Below are 21,047 nucleotides of genomic sequence, written 5' to 3'. Positions count from 1 at the left end.
TGCTGACTCAGCAGTCTCTGAGCTGGGTCCTGCATCATTTCCAGGATTAGCAGTATAAACGGGGACACTGCCCTGGGTGGCAAGCTCACTGCTGCCGGGTTGCCACCAAAGGGGCAACACCAAAGGGGGTCTCCCCTTTGGGAACCACGAGGGTGAGGGCTGTACTCTGCTTCCTGTAGTTTTAGGTGTTTTAATTATGAGTCTAAGCAAAGATGTGGACATGGGGAGAGCGGGGGTGTGTGCTTCAATTAGAGTGGTTACAGGTAGGGGAAGGTATGGTATGGGGCCTCGTTTACCCCAGAAGAGAGGAAGAGTGGCTCAACATCTTATTCCTATCCCTTCTTCTGGCTGTTCCCATTATAGGAGGGTTCCTGGTTGCTTTACCAGCTTGTCCTTTGGCCTGTTGGTGCTGCTGTTTAATGCCAAGTCAGTCCAAAATAAAATCTCTGTCATCCATGATTTAATTGTGGATGAAGGGGTTGACCTGGTTTTTATTACAGAGACCTGGGAGAGATTAGTCTTTCCCAGCTGAGTCCACCTCGGTATTTAGTGCAGAATCAGCATAGGCTGGAGGGCCAGGAAGGTGGGGTCACTGTAATGTATAAAAGCTCGATTTCCCTCTCTAGGCCCCTTGTCCAAGTGTGTGACGATTCAGAGTTCATACCTGGGGTTGGGCTCTCAGGATAGAATGGAGATTCTGTTGCTTTACTGCCAACCGCTGCCCAGCTATCTCCCTGCCTGAACTCATAGAGGTGGTCTCAGATCTGGTGTTGAGGACTCCCAGAATGATTGTTCTGGGTGACTTCAATATTCATGCCGAGGCTGCCTTATCTGGAGTGGCTTAGGACTTCATGGCCATCATGACAATCATGGGGCTGTGTTGTCGAGAGTAACACTCGGTCCAGTTCTGCTGGAGAAGTTTCAATTATTGGTGCCCAAGGATGTGGACAAGGTGTTTAGTTGAGTTTGGCTGACCACAAACATGCTTGACCCTTGCCCTTCATGGCTTATTAAATCTAGTAGGGAGGGAATTTTTTAGCTGTTTTCCAACAGGTTCTAAATGCCTCATTGAGAGAGGGAGAAGTCCCAGCTCCATTGAAGGAAGCTATTATTCGACCACTCCTAAAGAAACCCAGTCTGGACCCAGAGGATGTAAACATTATGAGTGTGCACACCAGCTCAAACTGGACCAAGAGCTTCTCTCACTCAAACAAATTCTCATCAGATACTAAGATAGTATCTTTGATGAGAATTTGCTTGAGTGAGAGAACATTCTAGAAGGGTTTGTAGTAAGAGAGAAAACTTTGGACACTGAAGTAAGTTGATCAGTATCATTTTACCAGGACAAATGTCCACTTGAAAAAGATATTTCGAAACAGAGGTCACTGGGTCACTAAGTAGACTTTACTTGTGCATTCTACCATTCTTCACATCATGAACTTTATTATTTCTCCCATGTTAAACGATTGTTTCTCCAGTATCATTTCTCATGGCTTTGTCTTGTTATAGGTTGCATATATTTGTCACAAAAGATTTATTGGACTAAGTTGTGTGTGTTCAGTTTGGTGGGTGGATCTTTTTTGTTTTTTGTTGATCTACCCTGATTCAACATGGCAGACGTGTGAACATTTGAGGCACAAGAGCTCTAACTTGTGGACTGCCTATCCAATTTGGACCAAATTTGGTGCAGTTGTAGTGAGTGACACATAGGGACACCTCAGTGGCATAGTTTGTGATGATGTCATCCACCCCAGCTCAAGATGGCAGATGTATTAACGTTTGCGGCACAAGTGGGAACAGATTTTTACCAAATTTGGTACAGCTGTAGGGACACATAGGGACACCTCATTGGCATAATTTGTGATGATGTAACCCACCCCATTTCAAGATGTCAGATACACAAACATTTGAGGTGCAAGTGGGCTAACTTGTGAACTGCCTGACCAATTTGAACCAAATTTGCTACAGCTGTAGGGATGCATATGAATGCCTCATTGACGTTGTTTGCAATGATAGCATCCACCCTGATTCAAGATGGCAGATGAATGAATGTTTGAGGCACAAGTGGGCTAACTTGTGGACTGCCTAACCGATTTGAACCAAATTCACTACAGTTGTATTGAGTGACACACAGGGACACCTCAGTGGTGTAGTTTGTAATGATGTCATCCACCCCAATTCGAGATGGCAGATGTCTGAACATCTAAGGCTGAAGTGTGCTAATTTGTGAAGGTAGTTATTATCAATAAAGATTATTTTGAAAGGAAAGTAGGCAGATTAGTTATTAGCAGAATAATTTGTTAGTACTTCTTTATGTATAGAGGAACCTAACCCCATCATTCCCATAGGCACAAGGTTTCAATTATCATGGTTTTGGTATTCATGGTGATATCATGGAATGTAACCCCTGCAATAATCAGGGATCACCTGTAATTTTTTTAAAAAAGAATATTCTGCCCACAAACAGCATATAAATTTAATAATTTCAGCCAAGTCTCATCACAGAGTACTTCTGCAGTGCTACACCCATTGGAAATAATGGTCATAGCACTGTGGAAGTGTGATCGCACAATTTTAAGTAATAGTGGATGAGCCCTATTCCGCAACACTGCAGACATTGCGTTAGATGCCTGCAGTGGCGTGAGTGATTCAGAATGACCTGTGTTGCCTTGGGGAACATGTGAGCCCATTTATGTCTCCCTTACAGCAACAGAAAAGGCCCTGTTGCACATGCTTGCCAGCCAAGTGTCCAATGGCATCCACACAAGAAGCATAGCCTCCCCAAAAGATCTTAACCGGTGAGCAGAATTACACAGCAGCAGGCAGTTCTCAAGGCAGAGCAGGCCCAAACTGCCCTCTTGTCAACCACTGGAAAGTTATCCTGCCTTGTAGGGATGTGCATGAAGCATATCAGCACCTCTAAACTGAGGTGCCAAAACACTTTGAGCTGCTCTTGCCGAATCATTTCGGTGGGGGGCAAGCGGGCAGTTTAAAAGGAGGAAGGCAGGTCTTACCTGACCCTTCACTGTCCTTGACATGCCACCGCGGTGCTATCTATATTAAACAGCTGTGCTCTCTGTTCTGAAAAGCCACACCGCGCACAGGTGCTTCCTGCTTGGGAACAGACAACATTTACACGCTGCCACTGCACAGACGCTATTTACATGCTGCCGCTGCCCCCCATAGGCTGCTGGGAACAGGGAACTTCCTGTTCCCAAGCAGGAAGCAGCTGCACACGGTGTGGCTTTTCAGAACAGACAGCACAGCTGTTTAATACCGACAGTGCTGAGGTGGGGGCGGAGGGGCAGGTAAGACCTGCCTTCCTTTTTTAAAAGCACCCACTCTCCGCCACCCACCCCACCCCACCCCCCGATGCACAAAATGCTTTGTGCACATCCCTACTGTCTTATACCCAATTTTTAAAAAAACAACCATGGTGGATAAGGAAATGCCATTCGGGAACAATAAAATGTATCAATGCTGTACTGTTTAGTAAAAGTCATGATGGTCATAAACATGGGAAAATACAAAAAAGGCTTCACTTGCATCACATCTGAGGCAACTGCACAAAGAGGAATCGGAGTCTGCTTGACAATTTCTCCATTCAGAGAGTTCCCCTTCACATTTTTCTTCTCTGCCTACAAAGAAGCCTCTTAAGCTTAGGATTCTTTCCTACTCGAATAATAAATACCAGTTAGTTTTGGAAAGAATGGGAAACAGTTCTAAGTTCATAACACAACGCCTGACAGATGTGCACTTGCAAAGAGCAGAACATTTTGCATTTTCATCAAGTGGAACAGTTTCGTTGTGCATTGAAAGCGGACGCCTTGCTTGCTTTTTACCCAATCTAATGCCTGTTATATAAGCACGCACCTAACACACAGTTGGTCTAAATACATCTTAAACATCTGGAGCACTTGTAGTAGCTTCTGTTAATTAGTGTTGCTGGTGTCCAGTGTATTTTAAATACTGTAACAATCATTTATCCTAAGCACTTGTAGCATGGGGGGAAATTCTATGCTTTCTAAGGAAATTTCCCGCTTTCTGTTGATTCTCTCCTTTCCTGGGACAGTTCTCTTGTGTCATATGCCATCCTGCTTCACAGCCCCCGCCCCCCATAATCCTCAGGAGCAGATTGGGGGGGGTTACAGGGGGCTGCACAGTGGCGTAATTACTGGTATTCAAAGGTGTCCAAGAACACAGGCTGCCATGGCCCCAGAGACCCTACTATCTGCTCCTCCCCCTCTCGCCAATGCTGCCATGACCTGCTGCCTCTCGACCTCACTGCTTGCACTGCTCCTTGCCCCCACCACTCAGTAGCCGGCTTGTGCAGCGACGGGGAGTGTTATGTGGCCTCTTGCCTAACACAAATGAGGAGAGAAGCCATAGTACCCCTCAGCACTGCGCAAGCCAATTGAGAATAACCCACATGTGCCCTGAGGCCTAATCTGGGTGCATGTACACTCTCTGGTCGCACAGCGGTAAGGAGTTATACGGCTTCTCTCCTCATTCAAGCAAGGAGATATGCCATGGAACACCCATACCCACTGCCACGTGACCTGGCTACTGAGCGGTGGGGGCAAAGAGGAGTGGGGGCAAGGAGCAACAGGAAGATGAGGAGCAAAACAATTAAAGGGGACTTCCAATGTTCATTTATGGAACACAGGCCCCCGCTGACCTTGCTGTGCCCCTGGGGCTGCAGAAGGAAGGGAAGAGCAGGGGAAAAACATCCCTCCTCTTTGCTTGAGTGGAACAACTTATGCTTGTATCACAATTCCTTAGGATACAACTGTTGGATCCAAGACAAGAGAGTAGAAAGGTCCACAAAATACTTTTATTAAGAGCAGTTCCCAAAAGACATCACATGCACAGTCAGAGCTGAGCAAGCTCTCCTTCTGCTGCTTCCTGCCTTTTATCTAATGTCTCCCACTTACATTTCCAAACCACTTAAAGGCACAGTACAAATCTTAAAACCACATACACCACAACAACCCAATGAGGCGCTTCACACGATTAGTGTGAAGCGCCTTACTGGGCTCTTTGGGGAGAGTGGGCTTAGCCCACTCTCTTTGCAGACAAGGGTGGGCAGATCGGGTGGGCAGATCGGCGCCTTACTGTGGGGTGGGCAGATCGGCGCCTTACTGGGCTCTTTGGGGAGAGTGGGCTTAGCCCACTCTCTTTGCAGACAAGGGTGGGCAGATCGGCTGCCCACACGACTATCGGCTCCATCACAGAAGCAGTGGGGGCTGTGGGAATCAGGGGCCCCACAGCACCCGGAAGTCCGAGGATGCCCCTGAGACAGGGAGGCTACTTGTAGCCTCTCGGTCAGGGGTCTACTTGTGTGTCACCATGCTCTGCATTGGCACATGAGCAAAAAAACAAGGTTAACGGAGCACTCGCTAGGTTAACTTCATTTATGGGGAGGGGGATTTAGGTGGGCTAGCCACCTTGGAACCACCGGGCTCACCCGCGAGCCCGGTGGTTCCAACGATCACTGGAAAGTGGGCTAGGCTCCCTTAGCCCACTTTCCAGTGATCATGGGAATAGGCTCAATATGTTTAATACATGTATATTTTAATTTAAAAGCCAAGCTATCAGAGATGATGCCTTGTGGGGGCAATGGTGGACAAAATGCCTGTGTTCTCATCCTTTCTGGTGGCAAATTATAGTTCCCAACTATGCTGTTTCCCAGAACTAAGGCAGAATGTCTTAAACAGGCAATGGTTCACCTCCTTTGGTGAGAAATTACTTGACACATTCTGCCTCAATCCCATTCAGTCAAGATTGCTTCCTCCTGCCACTGCTAGATTGCAAGCAGAAGTGGTGCATCTCTTCCACTTATAGTTTTGTCTGTGGAAGGACAAGCAAGGCAAAGTGTAGGCAACAAGAAAGAAAGCTGAAGAGAAAAGGAGTATCTGCTGCTACCACCAAGGGAATAATATCCCAAATGGAGATGCTAAGAATGATCTCTCTCATATTGCAGTTGAAATTCAGACTTGCATCCTCTGGCTTCTTGTCTTCTAGGTGCTCCAAACTCTCTAAGGCAATTCAAGATCTTCAGAGGTTGAATACAAAAGGATTACAAGGTAAATGTGCCTCACCAGTGAGCTAGTTATTCCAAAAGTCCTGAAGGGTAAGTGGTCATGATCTTATACATAGGTGCATTTCCCCCACACTTTCAGAGCATAACCAACCCTTATGCCCCTTTCCTACCTTTTAAATGTCAATACCACTTTCTTTTTTGTTTCTGAATGGGACATATTATATCCTGAGTTCCCTTATAGCCTCACTTGCTCCACGGTCCTGAAATGTATGGTGTGACTCACTTGTTTGAGCCAACTGGATGCTTTTAGTGAACCATTTCTTAAAGCAGCTCTGATACAATCTGCTATCTGTGATTGTCACAATTCCTCCCCCCACGAAAGTTCATCTCAATGCTATGAAATGCTTTTGTTGAATTTCTGTCAATTTACTATTTCTGTCAATTTAGTCAGGATGTTAGTGAGAAATGAAGAGATGTTTCTGTTTGTGGAGGTTTAACATGCAAGAGATTTTGCCAAACAGGATCTATTTCACCTCTCCTTTGCTTCCTCAATACTTTTTCTGGTGCAGTCTGAAAATTATATAATCGTTGGAATGCATTAAGAAACCCTGTTCTAAAAGTAATATATTCTAGAAGAATTGTAACTGGATACATTTAGTCCACATTACAGCTGGTATTTAGCTCCTTTTGAAGCCACTCTAGCATAAAGTTCTACAGACTCTGTAAATTATGGGAGAGAACAAGTTATTCCTCCTACAGAGGTGGTCCCTGTTGCACATGAATAGAGCCTAATAGGTTAAGGGTTGGTAGTTGGTTGCTCTGCTGTCTACACACACACACACACACACACACACACACACACACACACACACACACACACTCTATCCCTAGAGAGGCGGGACCTGGATCATCACAAAACTAGGCAGTTCCTAGTGAGGTAGTTGGGATGAAGCATGTGTCCAAGGGCAAGACAAAACCATAGAGGAAAGCTGAGATATCTCCTAGAAAGGTGATATAAGGGAGACTTGCTGGGTGGCTGACCTCACCATTAAGCAAAACGAAACCAGTAAAGAATAGCAACTTATCAATTGTTGAATTTTCTTGTTGCTGTTTTGCCTCCACAGGGAAGAATCCAATTCACTTTCTGAGGCAGAGAATCTGAAATGTACTGGGCCCCTCTGTGGATACTTGCAGGTACAAGGAACCAAATGAATGCATCCCCTCCCCTCCTCATTACCATGTTGCAGTGACTAGAGAGACTGCACTTGGTTTACATGTTCCTTCTATGCACCTCTTGGTTACAAAGGTTCTCTCAGATTTCTCATAGATTTCTGGCTTGAATGCAGGGATTTCAGCCCTCCTGCGAGTATTGGCCTACAACTTTCACCATCCCTGGCTACTGGCCATTGTAGCTGAGGGTCATGGGAGTTGTAGTCCAACAACAGGCTGGAGGGCTGCAGCTTGACACCCCTGTTCTGATGCATTGTTCATCATGATCCATTATTACCAGAATACTGCAATCATGACTGTGGTCCATATGAGCAACTTGAACTAGAGTACTCCATTTCAGATGCTTCACAACCTGCTCCTAATATCCACTGCAACAGTAAATTATTGCTTAAGATGAGAGCCTACAAGGCTACTTTGCCAACATGAAACTATAATGTTATACCTGCACCGCAAGCAGACACCACCAGTACAAGGTGTTCAGGTTCATGCAGTTACTCCCATTCACTTCATTGTGCAAAACGTTAAAGTACAGGCATGCACATCCAAACATCCAGCTGTGAAGGTTCTCATGCACAGCACCAGGCATCCCATGATGCACAGGAGCAAAGAGTCAAGATTTCAGCAGGATTGCCACCCCTCCCATCAGAGTGACATATGGAGAGTGTACCTTGTGGAGAGTGACAGGGGAGGGGTGGCAATCCTGCTAAAATCTTGACTATCTGTTTGAATCACTCCTGTCTGGCAGCAGGGCCTGCATGACTGTTCTAGTGAGCACCGACACAACTACAGCAACGCCTTTCTCCAGCGGCTGAGTGCAGACTTCCTACAAGGGATGCAGGAAAAAAAACTTAGCCTTCACATGGCTTCCATACCCCCAGTGTTCGTGACCTTCCCCTGCAAATTTCTTGTGATTCTGGGTGTCCCTGAACCATTGTTTGAGAATCTAAGAGCTGCAACATGGTAAGAGCTAGTGTCATTGTAGGGACTAAGAAAGTGAATGCAGAAGTCCTGGGTTCAAATCCTACCTCTTTTATGAATCTACCCGCTGGACTTAAGCAAGCCATGTTCTCTCAGCTTCTTGTGTACCATATGGAGAGAATAATACAGAGCTACCTTACAGGGTTGTTGTAAAGATTGCTAAACTAATGAAGCACTTTGAACACTCATAACTGCTAAGTGTTATGATCTATTTTCTAGTTCATTGGCAGAATATCGTCTACAAGCCCAGGAATAACCCAGACCTAGTTTCAAAAGCCATGGCATTTTACAATTACCCACCAGCTCTGGAAAGAACTAAATGAGTGTTTTATCCAATGCACAGCCCAGATATTCCTTTGTTCTCAGAGCATTCTAGGCAGCTGACTAGCCTGGACAAGTAATTCAGTTTTAATATGCTTTAATGTTGCTTAAGACCAATCTTGGCATAAAGAATCTCTTGGGCTTGAAATAAAAGCCTGAAAATTAGCAACATTTCCTTGTGCATATGTGTACGCCGCACATGCATCCCAATCCTCACATTATAGAACATGTAGTGTACAGGACATGCAGCACTAATTCCTCAATCCTATGCATACTTATTTGGGAGAGTCCTACTAAAATCAGTAGGACTTACTTCTGAGTAAACTCTGAGGAAATTGGGCTGTAGTCCTACATATACTTACAAGTAAGTCGATCGATTGCGGACTTATTTCCAAGTAAAGATGCATAAGATCAGGCTGCAATATCACTCACACTTAGCTCCACTGAACTTTCAAGTAAAAACACATAGGTTTGTAGTGCTTCAACGCAGAGCTTATAATAGAGCCATTTGGAAACTCCCGCTCAGCCGTATTAGGAGATCCAATAAAAGTCATAACAATTCTATCCTTTTGAACTTTCTCAAGTTTATTCAAGCCAGTTTAAGCAAAATAAAAATCTCATCACCACAAAATAATTTCATTCCACAAAAAATTTCATCACCACAAATAATTTACGTTGCAGAAGCAGATAAACTGAGTTAAGACACCTCCCCTAAGCTGGACCCACCCCACTTCTGTGGGGGTCCCCCATAAACTTTTAGGCTGGCTACAGGCACCTCTTAGTCTGTTGCAATAAAAACAAAGAGCCTTCTTGTGGCGCCTCTTAAACTAACCGATTTATTGTAGCATACGTTTTCCAGCATCTGATAAAGTGGATTCTTGTCCACGAACATTTACACCACAAAAAATCCATTTCAGCTCAGTCCAATTCCTATGCATTTCACTGAGAATTAAATCCCACTGCGTGCAATTCTCAACACGCTTACCGGGAGGAATTCACTGAACAGCGTGGGACTTATTTCCAATTAATTGCTATTACAAGCACAATCCTATGCACGTCTTCTCAGCAAGAAAGTCCCACTGAGTTCAAGGGGACGTACTCCCAGGTTAAGTGTATGAAGGCTTTTGCAGCCCTAGTTTTTAAGGGGCCAGAAGACTCCTTGAAGTTACTCGCAGCCACTGCAAGAAGCTGTGCAAGCAAGCAAAAGAAAAGTGACTTTCTTACTAGCTCTAGGTCTCCATCCAGTCCCCCACAGAAGATCAGAAGAACAGCTGTTGCCGGAAGCACCACACGCCAACATGACTCCCATACTCTTCCGGCTTTGGGAACCTCGGCGGACAACAGGGTGGGCTGCTCACCGCGTTCCCAAGGAGCTGAGCGCCTCTCTTGACGGCGGCGCGCAAGTCTCTGCAGCACCCATCCTCTGTTCCCTCCGGGGAGGCAGATCCCAATGGGGAGCTCTGCCTTTCCCCTTCCTCTTCCTTTTGGCGTGTTCTGGAAGCAGTAGGAAGGGAGGTTTCGGACGGGCAGGGCTGCAGCATGAGGCGGCGCTGAGCGACGAGATGACAAACAAAGCACAGGGTGGCGATCCGCCTCCCAAACCAGACTTGTAGTAGACCGCTGGAGCACTTCACCGGCTGGTCTTTTAAACACTCGCTGCAAGCGGCTGCCCTCTCCTGAGCGCTGCTGTGATAGCAGGCTTTGCAGTAAGGAGGGCCAGCAGGGTTTAAAGCTTAAAGGCTAGGAGAAACTCCTGGAATGAAAATGACCGCCAAAGCATCCCTGCTCGCTGTCTTGGCGTCTCTCTTGTCCGATGCGTTGAGAGGAGCCACCCTAGAGCCTGATTCAGGCATTATGCTGTACACTCGTACACGTGTTTGTTTGCGCAAATGACTGCACCTGTTCGTTTTTAAAGTGAACCTACAATCCCTTCGAATGCATAGTACAGATAGGAAAAGTGTACTTCTGTGCCTGCGTTCAGCATAAAGTTTGAATGATTTTACCACACTTAGGGGCGTAGGTAGGGGAGAGGGGGTCCCTCTCTCTGGTGGCCCCCCAGAGTGAGGGAGATAATGAAGAAAATAGGGTTTGGTGGAGCTGGAGGGCCCTCAGGAGCTGCGGGGGCGTGTTCTTTGAACCCTTTTGCTCCATTATAGCTATGCCCCTGACTACACTGGTAGGAGCGTTGAACATAACATATGGATCGGCCTTAGGTTTGACTGGCCGGTAGCTCCGGGAAAGTTTAGGACTGCAGGATGTCATGTGTCACTGTCATGTCCCCTAGCAAGCTCTTACCCAATTCAGACATTACCTTTTTAGCAGGCCCAGCGGAAACAAGCAAGAGTCATTCCTACCTGCTAATAATGTAATGTGATGCATGTCGCACCCATAGCTAAACCTGGTTCTTGAAATGAACTCTGGAGCACATGGATGTCATGGCAGGTGAGATCAATGTCTAACGAAACTAGATATGATTTTACTAGCAGGCATGTTAGAGAGCTGTCTGTAGCACAATATGGCAACTTGCCCCCTAAAGGTTGATTTCTTTCCCCCATCAAGTCTATTTCTGGCACCCACAGAGCCCTGTGGTTTTCTTTTGGTAGAATACAGGAGGGGTTTACAATTGCCTCCTCCTGCACAGTATGAGAGGATGCCTTTCAGCATCTTCCTATATCACTGCTGCCCGATATAGTACCAGCGGGGATTTGAACCAGCAACCTTCTGCTTGTTAGTCAAGCATTTCCCCGCTGTGCCATCAGGTAATCTGATCATCATCAAGTGTGTGTATGGGGTAGGGGGGATGTGTACACAATTATAGGGCTGCAATCCTGGACTTGTGTATTTTAAGCTTTACTGAGTGCAATGAATGCATTTCAGATTGGCATCCACTCAGATCCTCACTTCTTTTAATCACATCAATGCAAATTCATTTTAACTAGTACAATGCATGTAATAAGTAATGGCGTTAATTTTTAGGGCCTCACCAGCTATTAAGACAGTGACCTGCCCAAAGCATGGTATAGGAGAAGTCACCTGTGCATGGACAACTGGATGGCCTGGTATCCCCAAAGATGCTGCTCTTTGTTTCCAGGACAAAGGGTGGGAAATGTAACAACCGAACAAAACCAACATTCATGTGTTAAATAGAAGTTAACTATTCCTTGTTTCATACTCGGGCTGGATTTAAACCCATTGCTCCAAAGGAGACATTATTTAATCACCAACTCATAAACTTTTCAATAAATTACACCAGAAATGGACTTCTTAGAAATTGTAACCTCCCTTCTGCTCCCACCTCACCTTAGACTAGGTGTTGACCACCAAATCAAGAATAGCAGATAACCCTTTGTCTTGTAGAATACTTCAGCAATGAAAAAGCTACTCCACTGATATGCCCCTGTGCAAGAAAACATTTTCTGGGCATAAGGGAGTCCAGTTTGTCTTCATTTACACACATCCTGTTCACAATCTGCCTCCTGCTTTGGTGGCAGCCAAACCACTTCTCTTTGAAGTCTCTTTGGTCAGCTTTGCAAACCTACTGTTTGCCTCCTTCAATGATCCAGTCCGGTTTCCCCCAAAAATTGCTGCTGAGAACTAAATGTTACACATGCTTAATACCACCTGTGAAAGTATAATCTTTCTCTGGATGCCTTGTCTTCATAGGAGACTGAAGAGAGGGAGAGAGGGGGGTGGCGGGGGGACCTTCTCTGTGGCTGTATCCTTTTTATGGAATGCTCTCCCATGAAAGGTTAACCTGCTGCCAAATTTATTTAGTTTTGGGCACCAAGTTTAAAAAAAAATTCTCTCCAGAGCTTTTAATTACAGTGAAGATATTGTTTTATTGCTTCTTCAGGAATCCATGTTATTGGATCATACCACTCTTTTATCTTGCTTTGTGTTGCTTTTGCTGTTTTATTTATTTTAATATTGTTTTTTCTTATTTTTTATTGTTATGATGTTTTTGATAAGCCATCTTGTGAATTTAGTATATAAATCAAAAAGCGGGATAAAAATATCCCAAGCAAATGCATAACATACTCAGTAAGAGACTTCCTAAGATGCCATGCCATTTCTTTTCTCTTCTTGTTGCTACAGACTAAAACAATTTCATTTACTCAAAATATTAGCTTTCAGAACAGTGCACAATGTAAGGGGAAATCTACACTGTAGACATATTGACTTCATGTCATCTTAACTCCCACCTCAAATAATCACAGGAGTTATTGTCATTGGGTTAGTTATGAGAATTCTCTGTTAGAACTACAGTTCTCTGTGGAGTAGGACTAACTATGTGACCTAAGTGACCCTTAAGGCATATCTACAGCACAGTGTTTGGAATGTAGAATCAATGCAACACAAACAAGCAGGAGACAATTAATTATTCTGTTCTGGTTTGATTTCTGGCCTTCTGAATAAGTTGGTGATTCTTCGCTAATTTGGAGTACTTCTGGCACATGCCGGCACAGCTAGTAGGTGCATTGAATTTGGGGCAACATAATCTCATGAAAGGTTCACCTGCTGCCAAATTCAGTTTTGGGCACCAGGTTAAAAAAAATATTTTTTTCAAAGCTTGTAATTAAACATATATAATTTAATTAAACATATATAACTTGCTTGCATTAAATACCACAGAGGCTGCACTCCAAAGACCATATGCCTATTGAAATATGTAGGAAGCAGCATTGGTGAATAAAGTGTGCCTGCAAAAGGACAGAATGTCCCACCTGAATTTGCACACAATGTTATGCCAAGGGTGGCTCCAGAGGGAGTGGGGCAAGTACCCCCATCGAAAAGTAGTCCCCCTCCATTTTCTGTTTCAGAAATCTAGCATGTGGGACACAGCTTGACCATCCAGAAATAGTCTGCCCTTCTGTACTCCCCTCAGGTGTTTTCTTTTCTTTTCTTGTGCCACTACTGTGTTCTGGACAGTTACAGGCCAATCTCCAATCTCCCTTGGTTGGGCAAGGTGATTGAGAGGGTGGTGGCCGACCAGCTCCAGGCAGTCTTGGAGGAAACTGATTATCTAGATCCATTTCAAACTGGCTTTAGGGCTGGCTATGGGGTTGAGACAGCCTTGGTCGGCCTGATGGATGACCTTTACCGGGGAATCGACAGAGGGAGTGTGACTCTGCTGGTACTTTTGGATCTCTTGGCGGCGTTCGATACCATCGACCATGGTATCCTTCTGGATCGCCTGGGGGAGTTGGGGATAGGGGGCACTGATTTGCAGTGGTTCCGTTCCTATCTCTCGGGTAGATTCCAGATGGTGGAGCTTGGTAACAGTTGCTCCTCAAAACGGAAGCTGCTATATGGAGGCCTCCAGGGCTCCATTCTGTCACCAATGCTTTTTAACATCTACATGAAATCGCTGGGTGAGGTCATCAGGAGATTTGGTGCTGGGTGTTATCAGTATGCTGATGACTCCCAAATCTACTTCTCCTTTTCATCTTCAGGAAATGGCACTCATTCTCTAAATGCCTGCCTACAGGCAGTAATGGGCTGGATGAGGGAGCACAAATTGAAGCTGAATCCAGACAAGACAGAGGTGCTCATTGTGGGGGCTCATAATCTGAGGGATGAGTTAGATCTCCATGTGCTGGATCGGGTTACACTCCCCCAAAAGAAGCAGGTGCGCAGCTTGGGAGTATTCCTGGACCCAGGCCTCACCCTGGTATCTCAGGTGGAGGCCATGGCCAGAAGTGCTTTCTATCAGCTTCGGCTGATTCGACAGCTGTGCCCATTCCTCGGAGAGGATGACCTCAAAACAGTGGTGCATCAGCTGGTAACCTCCCGGCTTGACTATTGCAATGCGCTCTACGTGGGGCTGCCTTTGTACGTAGTCTGGAAACTTCAGTTAGTTCAGAATGCGGCAGCCAGATTGGTCTCTGGGACAACCCGGAGAGACCATATGATGCCCGTTTTGAAACAGTTACACTGGCTGCCGATATGTTTCCAAGCAAAATACAAAGTGCTGGTTATTACCTTTAAAGCCCTGAATGGCTTGGGTCAGAGATATCTTAGAGAGTGCCTTCTTTTACATGATCCCCACTGCACGTTAAGATCATCTGAGGAGGTCTGTCTCCAGTTACCACCGGTTCGTCTGGTGGCAACACAGAGGCGGGCCTTCTCTGTAGCTGCTTCTGGGCTGTGGAATGCACTCCCGGCAGAAATTCGTAATTTGAGATCATTGCAGTCCTTCAGGAGAGCCCTTAAAACCTACCTATTTGGCCTGGCCTTCCAGGGTTTTAAATGATTAACTGTTTTAAATTGTTGCCCTGATTTTCAGGGCTTTTAGCTGTTTTATTGGTTTTATTGTGTTTTAATAGTTTTTAATTGTTAATTTGTTTTAATTGTTTTTATCATGCTGTGAACTGCCCTGAGCCATTTTGGAAGGGCGGTATATAAAACTAATAAATAAATACATACATACATAGATACATACATACATGAGAGACCTTCATTCTCTTTAACTACTTAGATACCAATTTGTAAAGATTAATGTTGAGGGTGCCCTTTAACTTGTATCTCCTTTAGTTGTAGTTCCTTACCCAACACAGTCCAGATTTGTGCAGTGTCAGCATTAAATCATGCAGAGTGCGCCTGCATGGCACCATCAAAAAGTCATTCCAGAAGTACTTGCATATCAGAAGCATATAATTAATTCTGATTATTATTATTGTTGGCAGAGAATTAAACTGGGTAAAATTCAGCAGCAAACTTAGTAGCATTGGATTGTATCACTCAATGCATAAGATATAAGCATCTGATGAAATCTGTTGTCTATGAAAATGCATGTCTCCAGATAATCTCAAAGGTACCATAGTACTTAATAGACTGAGGCATTCTTCTTTGAATGAAGTTAAACAGGTCTTGTTATGATCAGTGTGACCACCTGAAACCCTTATATACTCTGCCTTCAGCTCCAAAATGAAGGAAAAGCAGGGTATAAATATAACGAAAAATCAAGAATTTTTTGGAAGGTACTCCTACCACCTCTTGACATCTCTAGAAGGAAACAGTAAATTCCCTAGCCATTGCTCTTATCAAGAGATCACTAATTTTGTGTGAGATGTCCAGATTGTCCAAAGGAGTGAAGCTTTAATTATGGGTAATTCAGTGTTCTTGGTGTACATGGGGGGGGAGTAAGAGCTGAACTACACATTATGGCTGGGATGATGCTGAAAAATGGCATCCCTGAGGCAAGGTCTTTCCTTGCTATAACATTTAGGAGTACCAACCAAATAACATCATGGCATCATACAGTCGGTTTCAACACCATTGGCAGCCACAGGCAAGGATGGAGAAGCTCACAGCATTATAATATAATGCTGTGTTGCAGGGAATACTCCTGTATACATTGCAACAGTTGGGGGCGGTGGGGAGAGATCAACAAGGTGTTCACATTTTGGTGGTATCTCTATAATATGTATAACATGCAGCCCATCTCTAATACTTTACAAGTTTGTGGTAAATTGATCAATACCCTTGTCAGTTCCTTGGTGAACACCTAAATCTCTCAGAGAAGAGCATGGGGTCCAGGGAACTACATCTAGAGATCAACAGAAACCCTATAGCAGCTTGGACAATTATTGTGTGCTTTGGTCTCTGATTATACTCACTTCTTTAAGACTTATCTGTTAATTAAGATGCTTCATGGTTTGGACTGAGATTTCTGATGGAAGCTACTCCTGCCTGTTACCATGTTTCCTCCAAGACTTATGAACATATGCAGCTACCTTATACCAAAATGATTGGTCCACCTAGTTTAGTATTATGTATGCTGACTGGCAGCAGTCTTCCAGAGTTTTAGATGGGCATTTTCCCCAACAAACTGAACTTCTTCCTACAAAGCATGTACTATATAACTGAGTTATGGTCTTTCCTCAATATGGTCCTTTTGTATCTCTGCATTTTGTATCTACGTATCACTTTGAATATGCCCATTGGGGTTTTTTTGCTAGATATCAGCTCTACATACCTACAGAAGAGGAGCAATATGGAGCTACAAAAGGTGGTGTGCACCTAATACTGAAAATAGGAGTGTTCATGAACCGGTTCAAGGAGAACCAGTTTGCCTGGAACTGGGCCAGTTTGATGGTTCGATCATGGACCAAACCAGAGTCAGTTGGGTCCATGATCAAACCAAACTGAGCCCGGTCCAAGGCAGACCAGGTTGAACCAGTTCTGCAGTTCAAGGGGTCTATGCTTGTAAAAGGATAGTGAATGAGGTGGGGTTACAAGAAAAGGGGAGGATCCTTACAAGCAAAGGGGTGCCATGCATGGTGGCCAGTCAATGTTGGAGCCACACCACATGGCCGGGCTGCTGGGGAGCACCAGGAGCATTTTAGGAGTGGCAGTATGGCTGCTGCCAGACCAGTAGGGCTCTTTAGACACCATTTAAGTTATTCCCCCACCCCTATGCTTGTAAAGGGGAATCCTCTCTAGATTCCTCTTTACAAGCATAGCTTGTAAAGAGAGTTGAACCGGTTCAACCCAGTTCAACCAATTGAATCAAACCAGCAGTTCGTTCAACTGGACCAGTTTGCGGACCTGCGGTTCATTTTGAATTCAGCTTGAATCCAAACTGAACCACAATAAACTGTTCCACACACACCCCTAACTGAAAAGTGTTGCCTCTTATCTGAGATGCAATCGTTGTTAAACTATTGCCTAGCAACTATTTAATAGTTGTTAAATAACATGCAGCTTATGTCAGGGGTTCTCAAACTTGGTCCCTTGGACTACAACTCCCATGATTCCCAGCCAGCCACAATAGCAGTTTGAGATACATACCTGGGCTCACTTTACCATGAAGCAACACGAAGCCAGAAGATTTTGAGGAGGGAAGTGATATTCTCCTGAATTCAACTTCTATTTCTGTGTGTCATTTAAAAGAATGAAGAACTTCATTTGACTTCTTGCTTCCAGTGCAAAAAGATCTGTGGTTGGTGCTGATATGAATTGAAGGAAAATATCAAGATCATGTGTTGTGAATATTATTATTGTTCCATTCTTTGCCTTTTGTGAGATCAGATTTGGGCATAATTCACACAAGTGGCAGGTGAGCCAACAAAACGTTGTGGTCTATGCCACTTCAAGTTGCCAGTGGGGAAATTTCATAACTGAATGTCCAGAAAAAGCTGTGTTCTCCATGTACATAAGCAGCTAGAAGTCATAAAAGTAAGTTCTAGCTATCTGTCTTCCAGTTGTGGTAGTTTCAGATATGAATGATTGATTGATTAAGTGCTGTCAAGTCGGTGTCAACGCTTAGTGACCACATAGATAGATTCTCCAGGATGATCTATCTTCAACTTAGCCTTTAAGGTTTCTCAGTGATGCATTCATTGCTGTTGTAATCAAGTCCATCCACCTTGCTGCTGGTTGTCCTCTTCTCTCTCCTTCAGCTTTCCCCAGCATTATAGACTTCTCAAGGGAGCTGAGTCTTTGCATAATGTGTCTGAAGTAGGATAGTTTGAGCCTGGTCATTTGTGCCTCAAATGAAAATTCTGGATTGATGTGATCTATGATCCATATGTTTGTTTTCCTGACTGTCCATAGTATCCTCAAAAGTCTTCTCCAGCACCAAAGTTCAGAAGTGTCAATGCTTTTTCTATCTTGCTTCTTCAAAGTCCAGCTTTTGCATCCATAGAGTGTCATGGGGAAAAACATTGTCTTAACGATTCTTATCTTTGTAGATGTAGACACATCACGGCATTTAAATATCCTTTCCAAGGCCTTCACTGCAACTAGGGATGTGCACAAATCGATTGTTTTTATTCAATTTGTGCCCAAAACAAATCACCCCAATTTGTTTTGTATCCAAATCTACCCCCTCCAAATCACCCCAGATTTGGTTTGTATATGCTGTGATTCAATTTGGATTCAAACCAATTTGGACCACTTAACAAGGTCCTGGGGCACAAAATTCAGGTGGTGGATGGATCCCCATGGGTGCCAACAACCACCCAAATTTCAAGGCAGTGGGACACTTGGTTGATTTATAATGACTTTATTTAGTTTTTACTGATTTTGAACATTTTTGCCATAGGAAACAATGGGTATTTGAAGTTGCCATATCCTAACCCTAAAACAGATCCCCAGCTTTCATTTAAAAAAAGAAGAAGAAGAAGAACTAAGCTCTAGCCCTTGTAGAAGTGGAGTTATGGAGCAAAATGTGCAGTCATTTTTCAAGTGTTTGGATTCTTGGTGTATAATAACTTTTCCTAATAATGAATCCTTATGATCATTCATTGCATACTTTCATTTCTTCTGTTCATTTTGACTGTCACTGGCCAGTGCCAACTGTCAACTGCCATGTGCCAACTACACCCACCCTTGCAAGGCAGTGGGGTACTCATTTTAATTTTTATGAATATTGAAATGTTTAGAATAAATAATTAATAAATAATAATAGATTCTTTGGTGTCTAATAACTTTTCCTCATAATGAATCCCTATGAGTATCCTTCGTTTCTTCTGTTCATTTTGACTATCATGGCCAACTTTCAACTGCCATGTGTCAACTACACCACACACACACACCGGGGTATTCAGTTTATTTTTTTGGTATTTTTGAAGTGTTTAGATTCTTTGGTATCTTCATTACACACCTTCATTTCATCTGTTCATTTTGACCCGACTGCTTTGCAGGTGGGGGTGGAGAATTAGTGGCATTCCATGTTCCAACTACCCCGCAACCCATTGGATACTCAGTTTATATTTTAGGAATTTTTGAGGTGTTTAGCCTCTTTGGTGTGTAATGAATCCTCATAGGGATTCATTATGAGGAAAGGTTATTAGACAACAAAGAGCCTAAACACTTGAAAAAAATCCTAGAACATAAACTGAGTAGTACTGCACTGCCTTGCGGGTGGGAGTGGGGTGTAGTTGGCACATGGCAGTTGACAGTTGGCATGGTCGAAAAGACAGTCAAAATGAATAGAAGAAATGAAGGTGTGTAATGAATCCTCATAGGGATTCATTGAGGGAAAGTTATTATATACCAGAGAATCCAAACACTTGAAAAATAGTCACCACACATTTTGCTCCATAACTCCACTTCTACAAGGGCTAGAGCTTATCTTTTTTTAAAAATGAAAGCTGGGAATCTGGGGGAATTAATAGGGGGGATCAAAATCTTGAATCAATTTAAATTGAATCAGGCGTGATTCAATTTGTACCAAAATCTAGCCAATGGACCACAGGAGTGATCTTTGTCTCCAAATCACCCGAATCAGCTAGATTTGGGTACAAATCGATTTGTACCCAAATCAGTTTGCACTTTCCTAATTGCAACCCTACCAAGTGCTAGTCTACGGCATATTTCTTGACTTCTGGATCCTTTACTGTTGACGGTTGACCCTAAAAGTCAGAAGCTATCCACCACTTCAATGTCTTCATTGTCAATACTGAGGCTGGTTGCTGTACCCGTTGTCATTAGTTTAGTTTTCTTTACATTTAATTGTAGTCCCATGTTTTCACTGTGCTCCTTGACTTCCATCACTACAGCTTGCAGATCATCTGCATTCTCAGCTATCAGAGTGCTGTCATCAGCATAGCGCAAGGTCTTTACAGATGTTATTGTAGTATTGCTCCTTGTCTCTTCTAACAGCTTTCTGAAATTCCCTATTAAGTTCCTTCATGAGGCCTTTATCTTTCTTGACTTTGGCTTCTCTTCTAGGCAATTTCCACCGTCTGTTCCAACATCCATTTTTGATTTCTTCTGTTTCTTGGTCTTTGGCAGTCTCTTTTCACATTCGTCCTTAACAACTTCTTTTATTTCATTCTACAGTTCCTCCGGTTCCCTATCAATGAGGTTCAGAACTTCAAAGCAGTTCCTGGTGTTCTCCTTAACAATAGTGGGAACAATCTCAAGATCATATCGTGGAAGCTGGATAGCTTTGTTTTTCTGCTTTAGCTTGACTTGGAACTTGCACATGAGCAGTTCATGGTCAGTTCCACAGTCAGCCCCCAACCATGTCTTTGCAGTTATAACTGAGCTCTTCTACCTTGTTGCACCAATAATGTAATCAATTTGATTTCTGTGTACTCCATCTGGTGATGTCCATGTATACAGGTGCCAGTTTGGTTGTTTGAAGAATGTGTTAGCAATGAAGAGATCATTGGCTTGGCAGAAACTAATAAGCCATTCTCCTGCTTCGTTTCTATTTCTTAGGCCATATGGGTCAACTGTGTTTTCCTCCTTACCTTTTCCAACTTTGGCATTCAAGTCTCCAACCACCAGTATCACATCTTGCTTGCATGTTCTGTCACTTTCAGACTGAACTTGAGCATAAAACTCATCAACTTCTTCTTCCATCAGTTGTTGGAGCATAGGCTTGAAGAACTGTCATGTTAAAGGGTTGTCCACAAAATCTAATTGATATTAGTCGGTCACTGACCGCATTGTACCCAAGTACTGTCTTTAGGTACATAGTCATCCTTCTTGACTATGAAAGCAACACCATCCCTTCTTT

General features: G+C 43.8%; 2 protein-coding genes across 3 annotated transcripts in view; one reads left to right on the top strand and one right to left on the bottom strand.

Moving 5' to 3' along the window:
- Nucleotides 1-10,185, bottom strand: part of MAP3K4 (mitogen-activated protein kinase kinase kinase 4) — a 114,116-nt gene extending 103,931 nt beyond the window's left edge. The window contains exon 1 of one of the 2 annotated variants that reach the window (XM_053295028.1): nt 9,801-10,185. The gene's annotated coding sequence lies outside the window, so the exon portion shown is untranslated. Of the gene's footprint in view, nt 1-9,796 lie in introns of both variants that reach the window. The other variant, XM_053295038.1, reaches the window with a different exon arrangement.
- Nucleotides 7,192-21,047, top strand: part of PLG (plasminogen) — a 99,148-nt gene continuing 85,292 nt past the window's right edge. The window contains exon 1 of the mRNA XM_053295080.1: nt 7,192-7,237. Within this exon, the coding sequence (XP_053151055.1) occupies nt 7,207-7,237 (31 nt within the window). The 5' untranslated portion in view covers nt 7,192-7,206. The remainder of the gene's footprint in view (nt 7,238-21,047) is intronic.

The sequence above is a fragment of the Hemicordylus capensis genome, chromosome 1 (assembly GCF_027244095.1).
Source record: "Hemicordylus capensis ecotype Gifberg chromosome 1, rHemCap1.1.pri, whole genome shotgun sequence".
Lineage (NCBI taxonomy): Eukaryota > Metazoa > Chordata > Lepidosauria > Squamata > Cordylidae > Hemicordylus > Hemicordylus capensis.
Note: the sequence above shows the minus strand (reverse complement) of the source record. Positions and strands in the feature narration are given on the sequence as shown.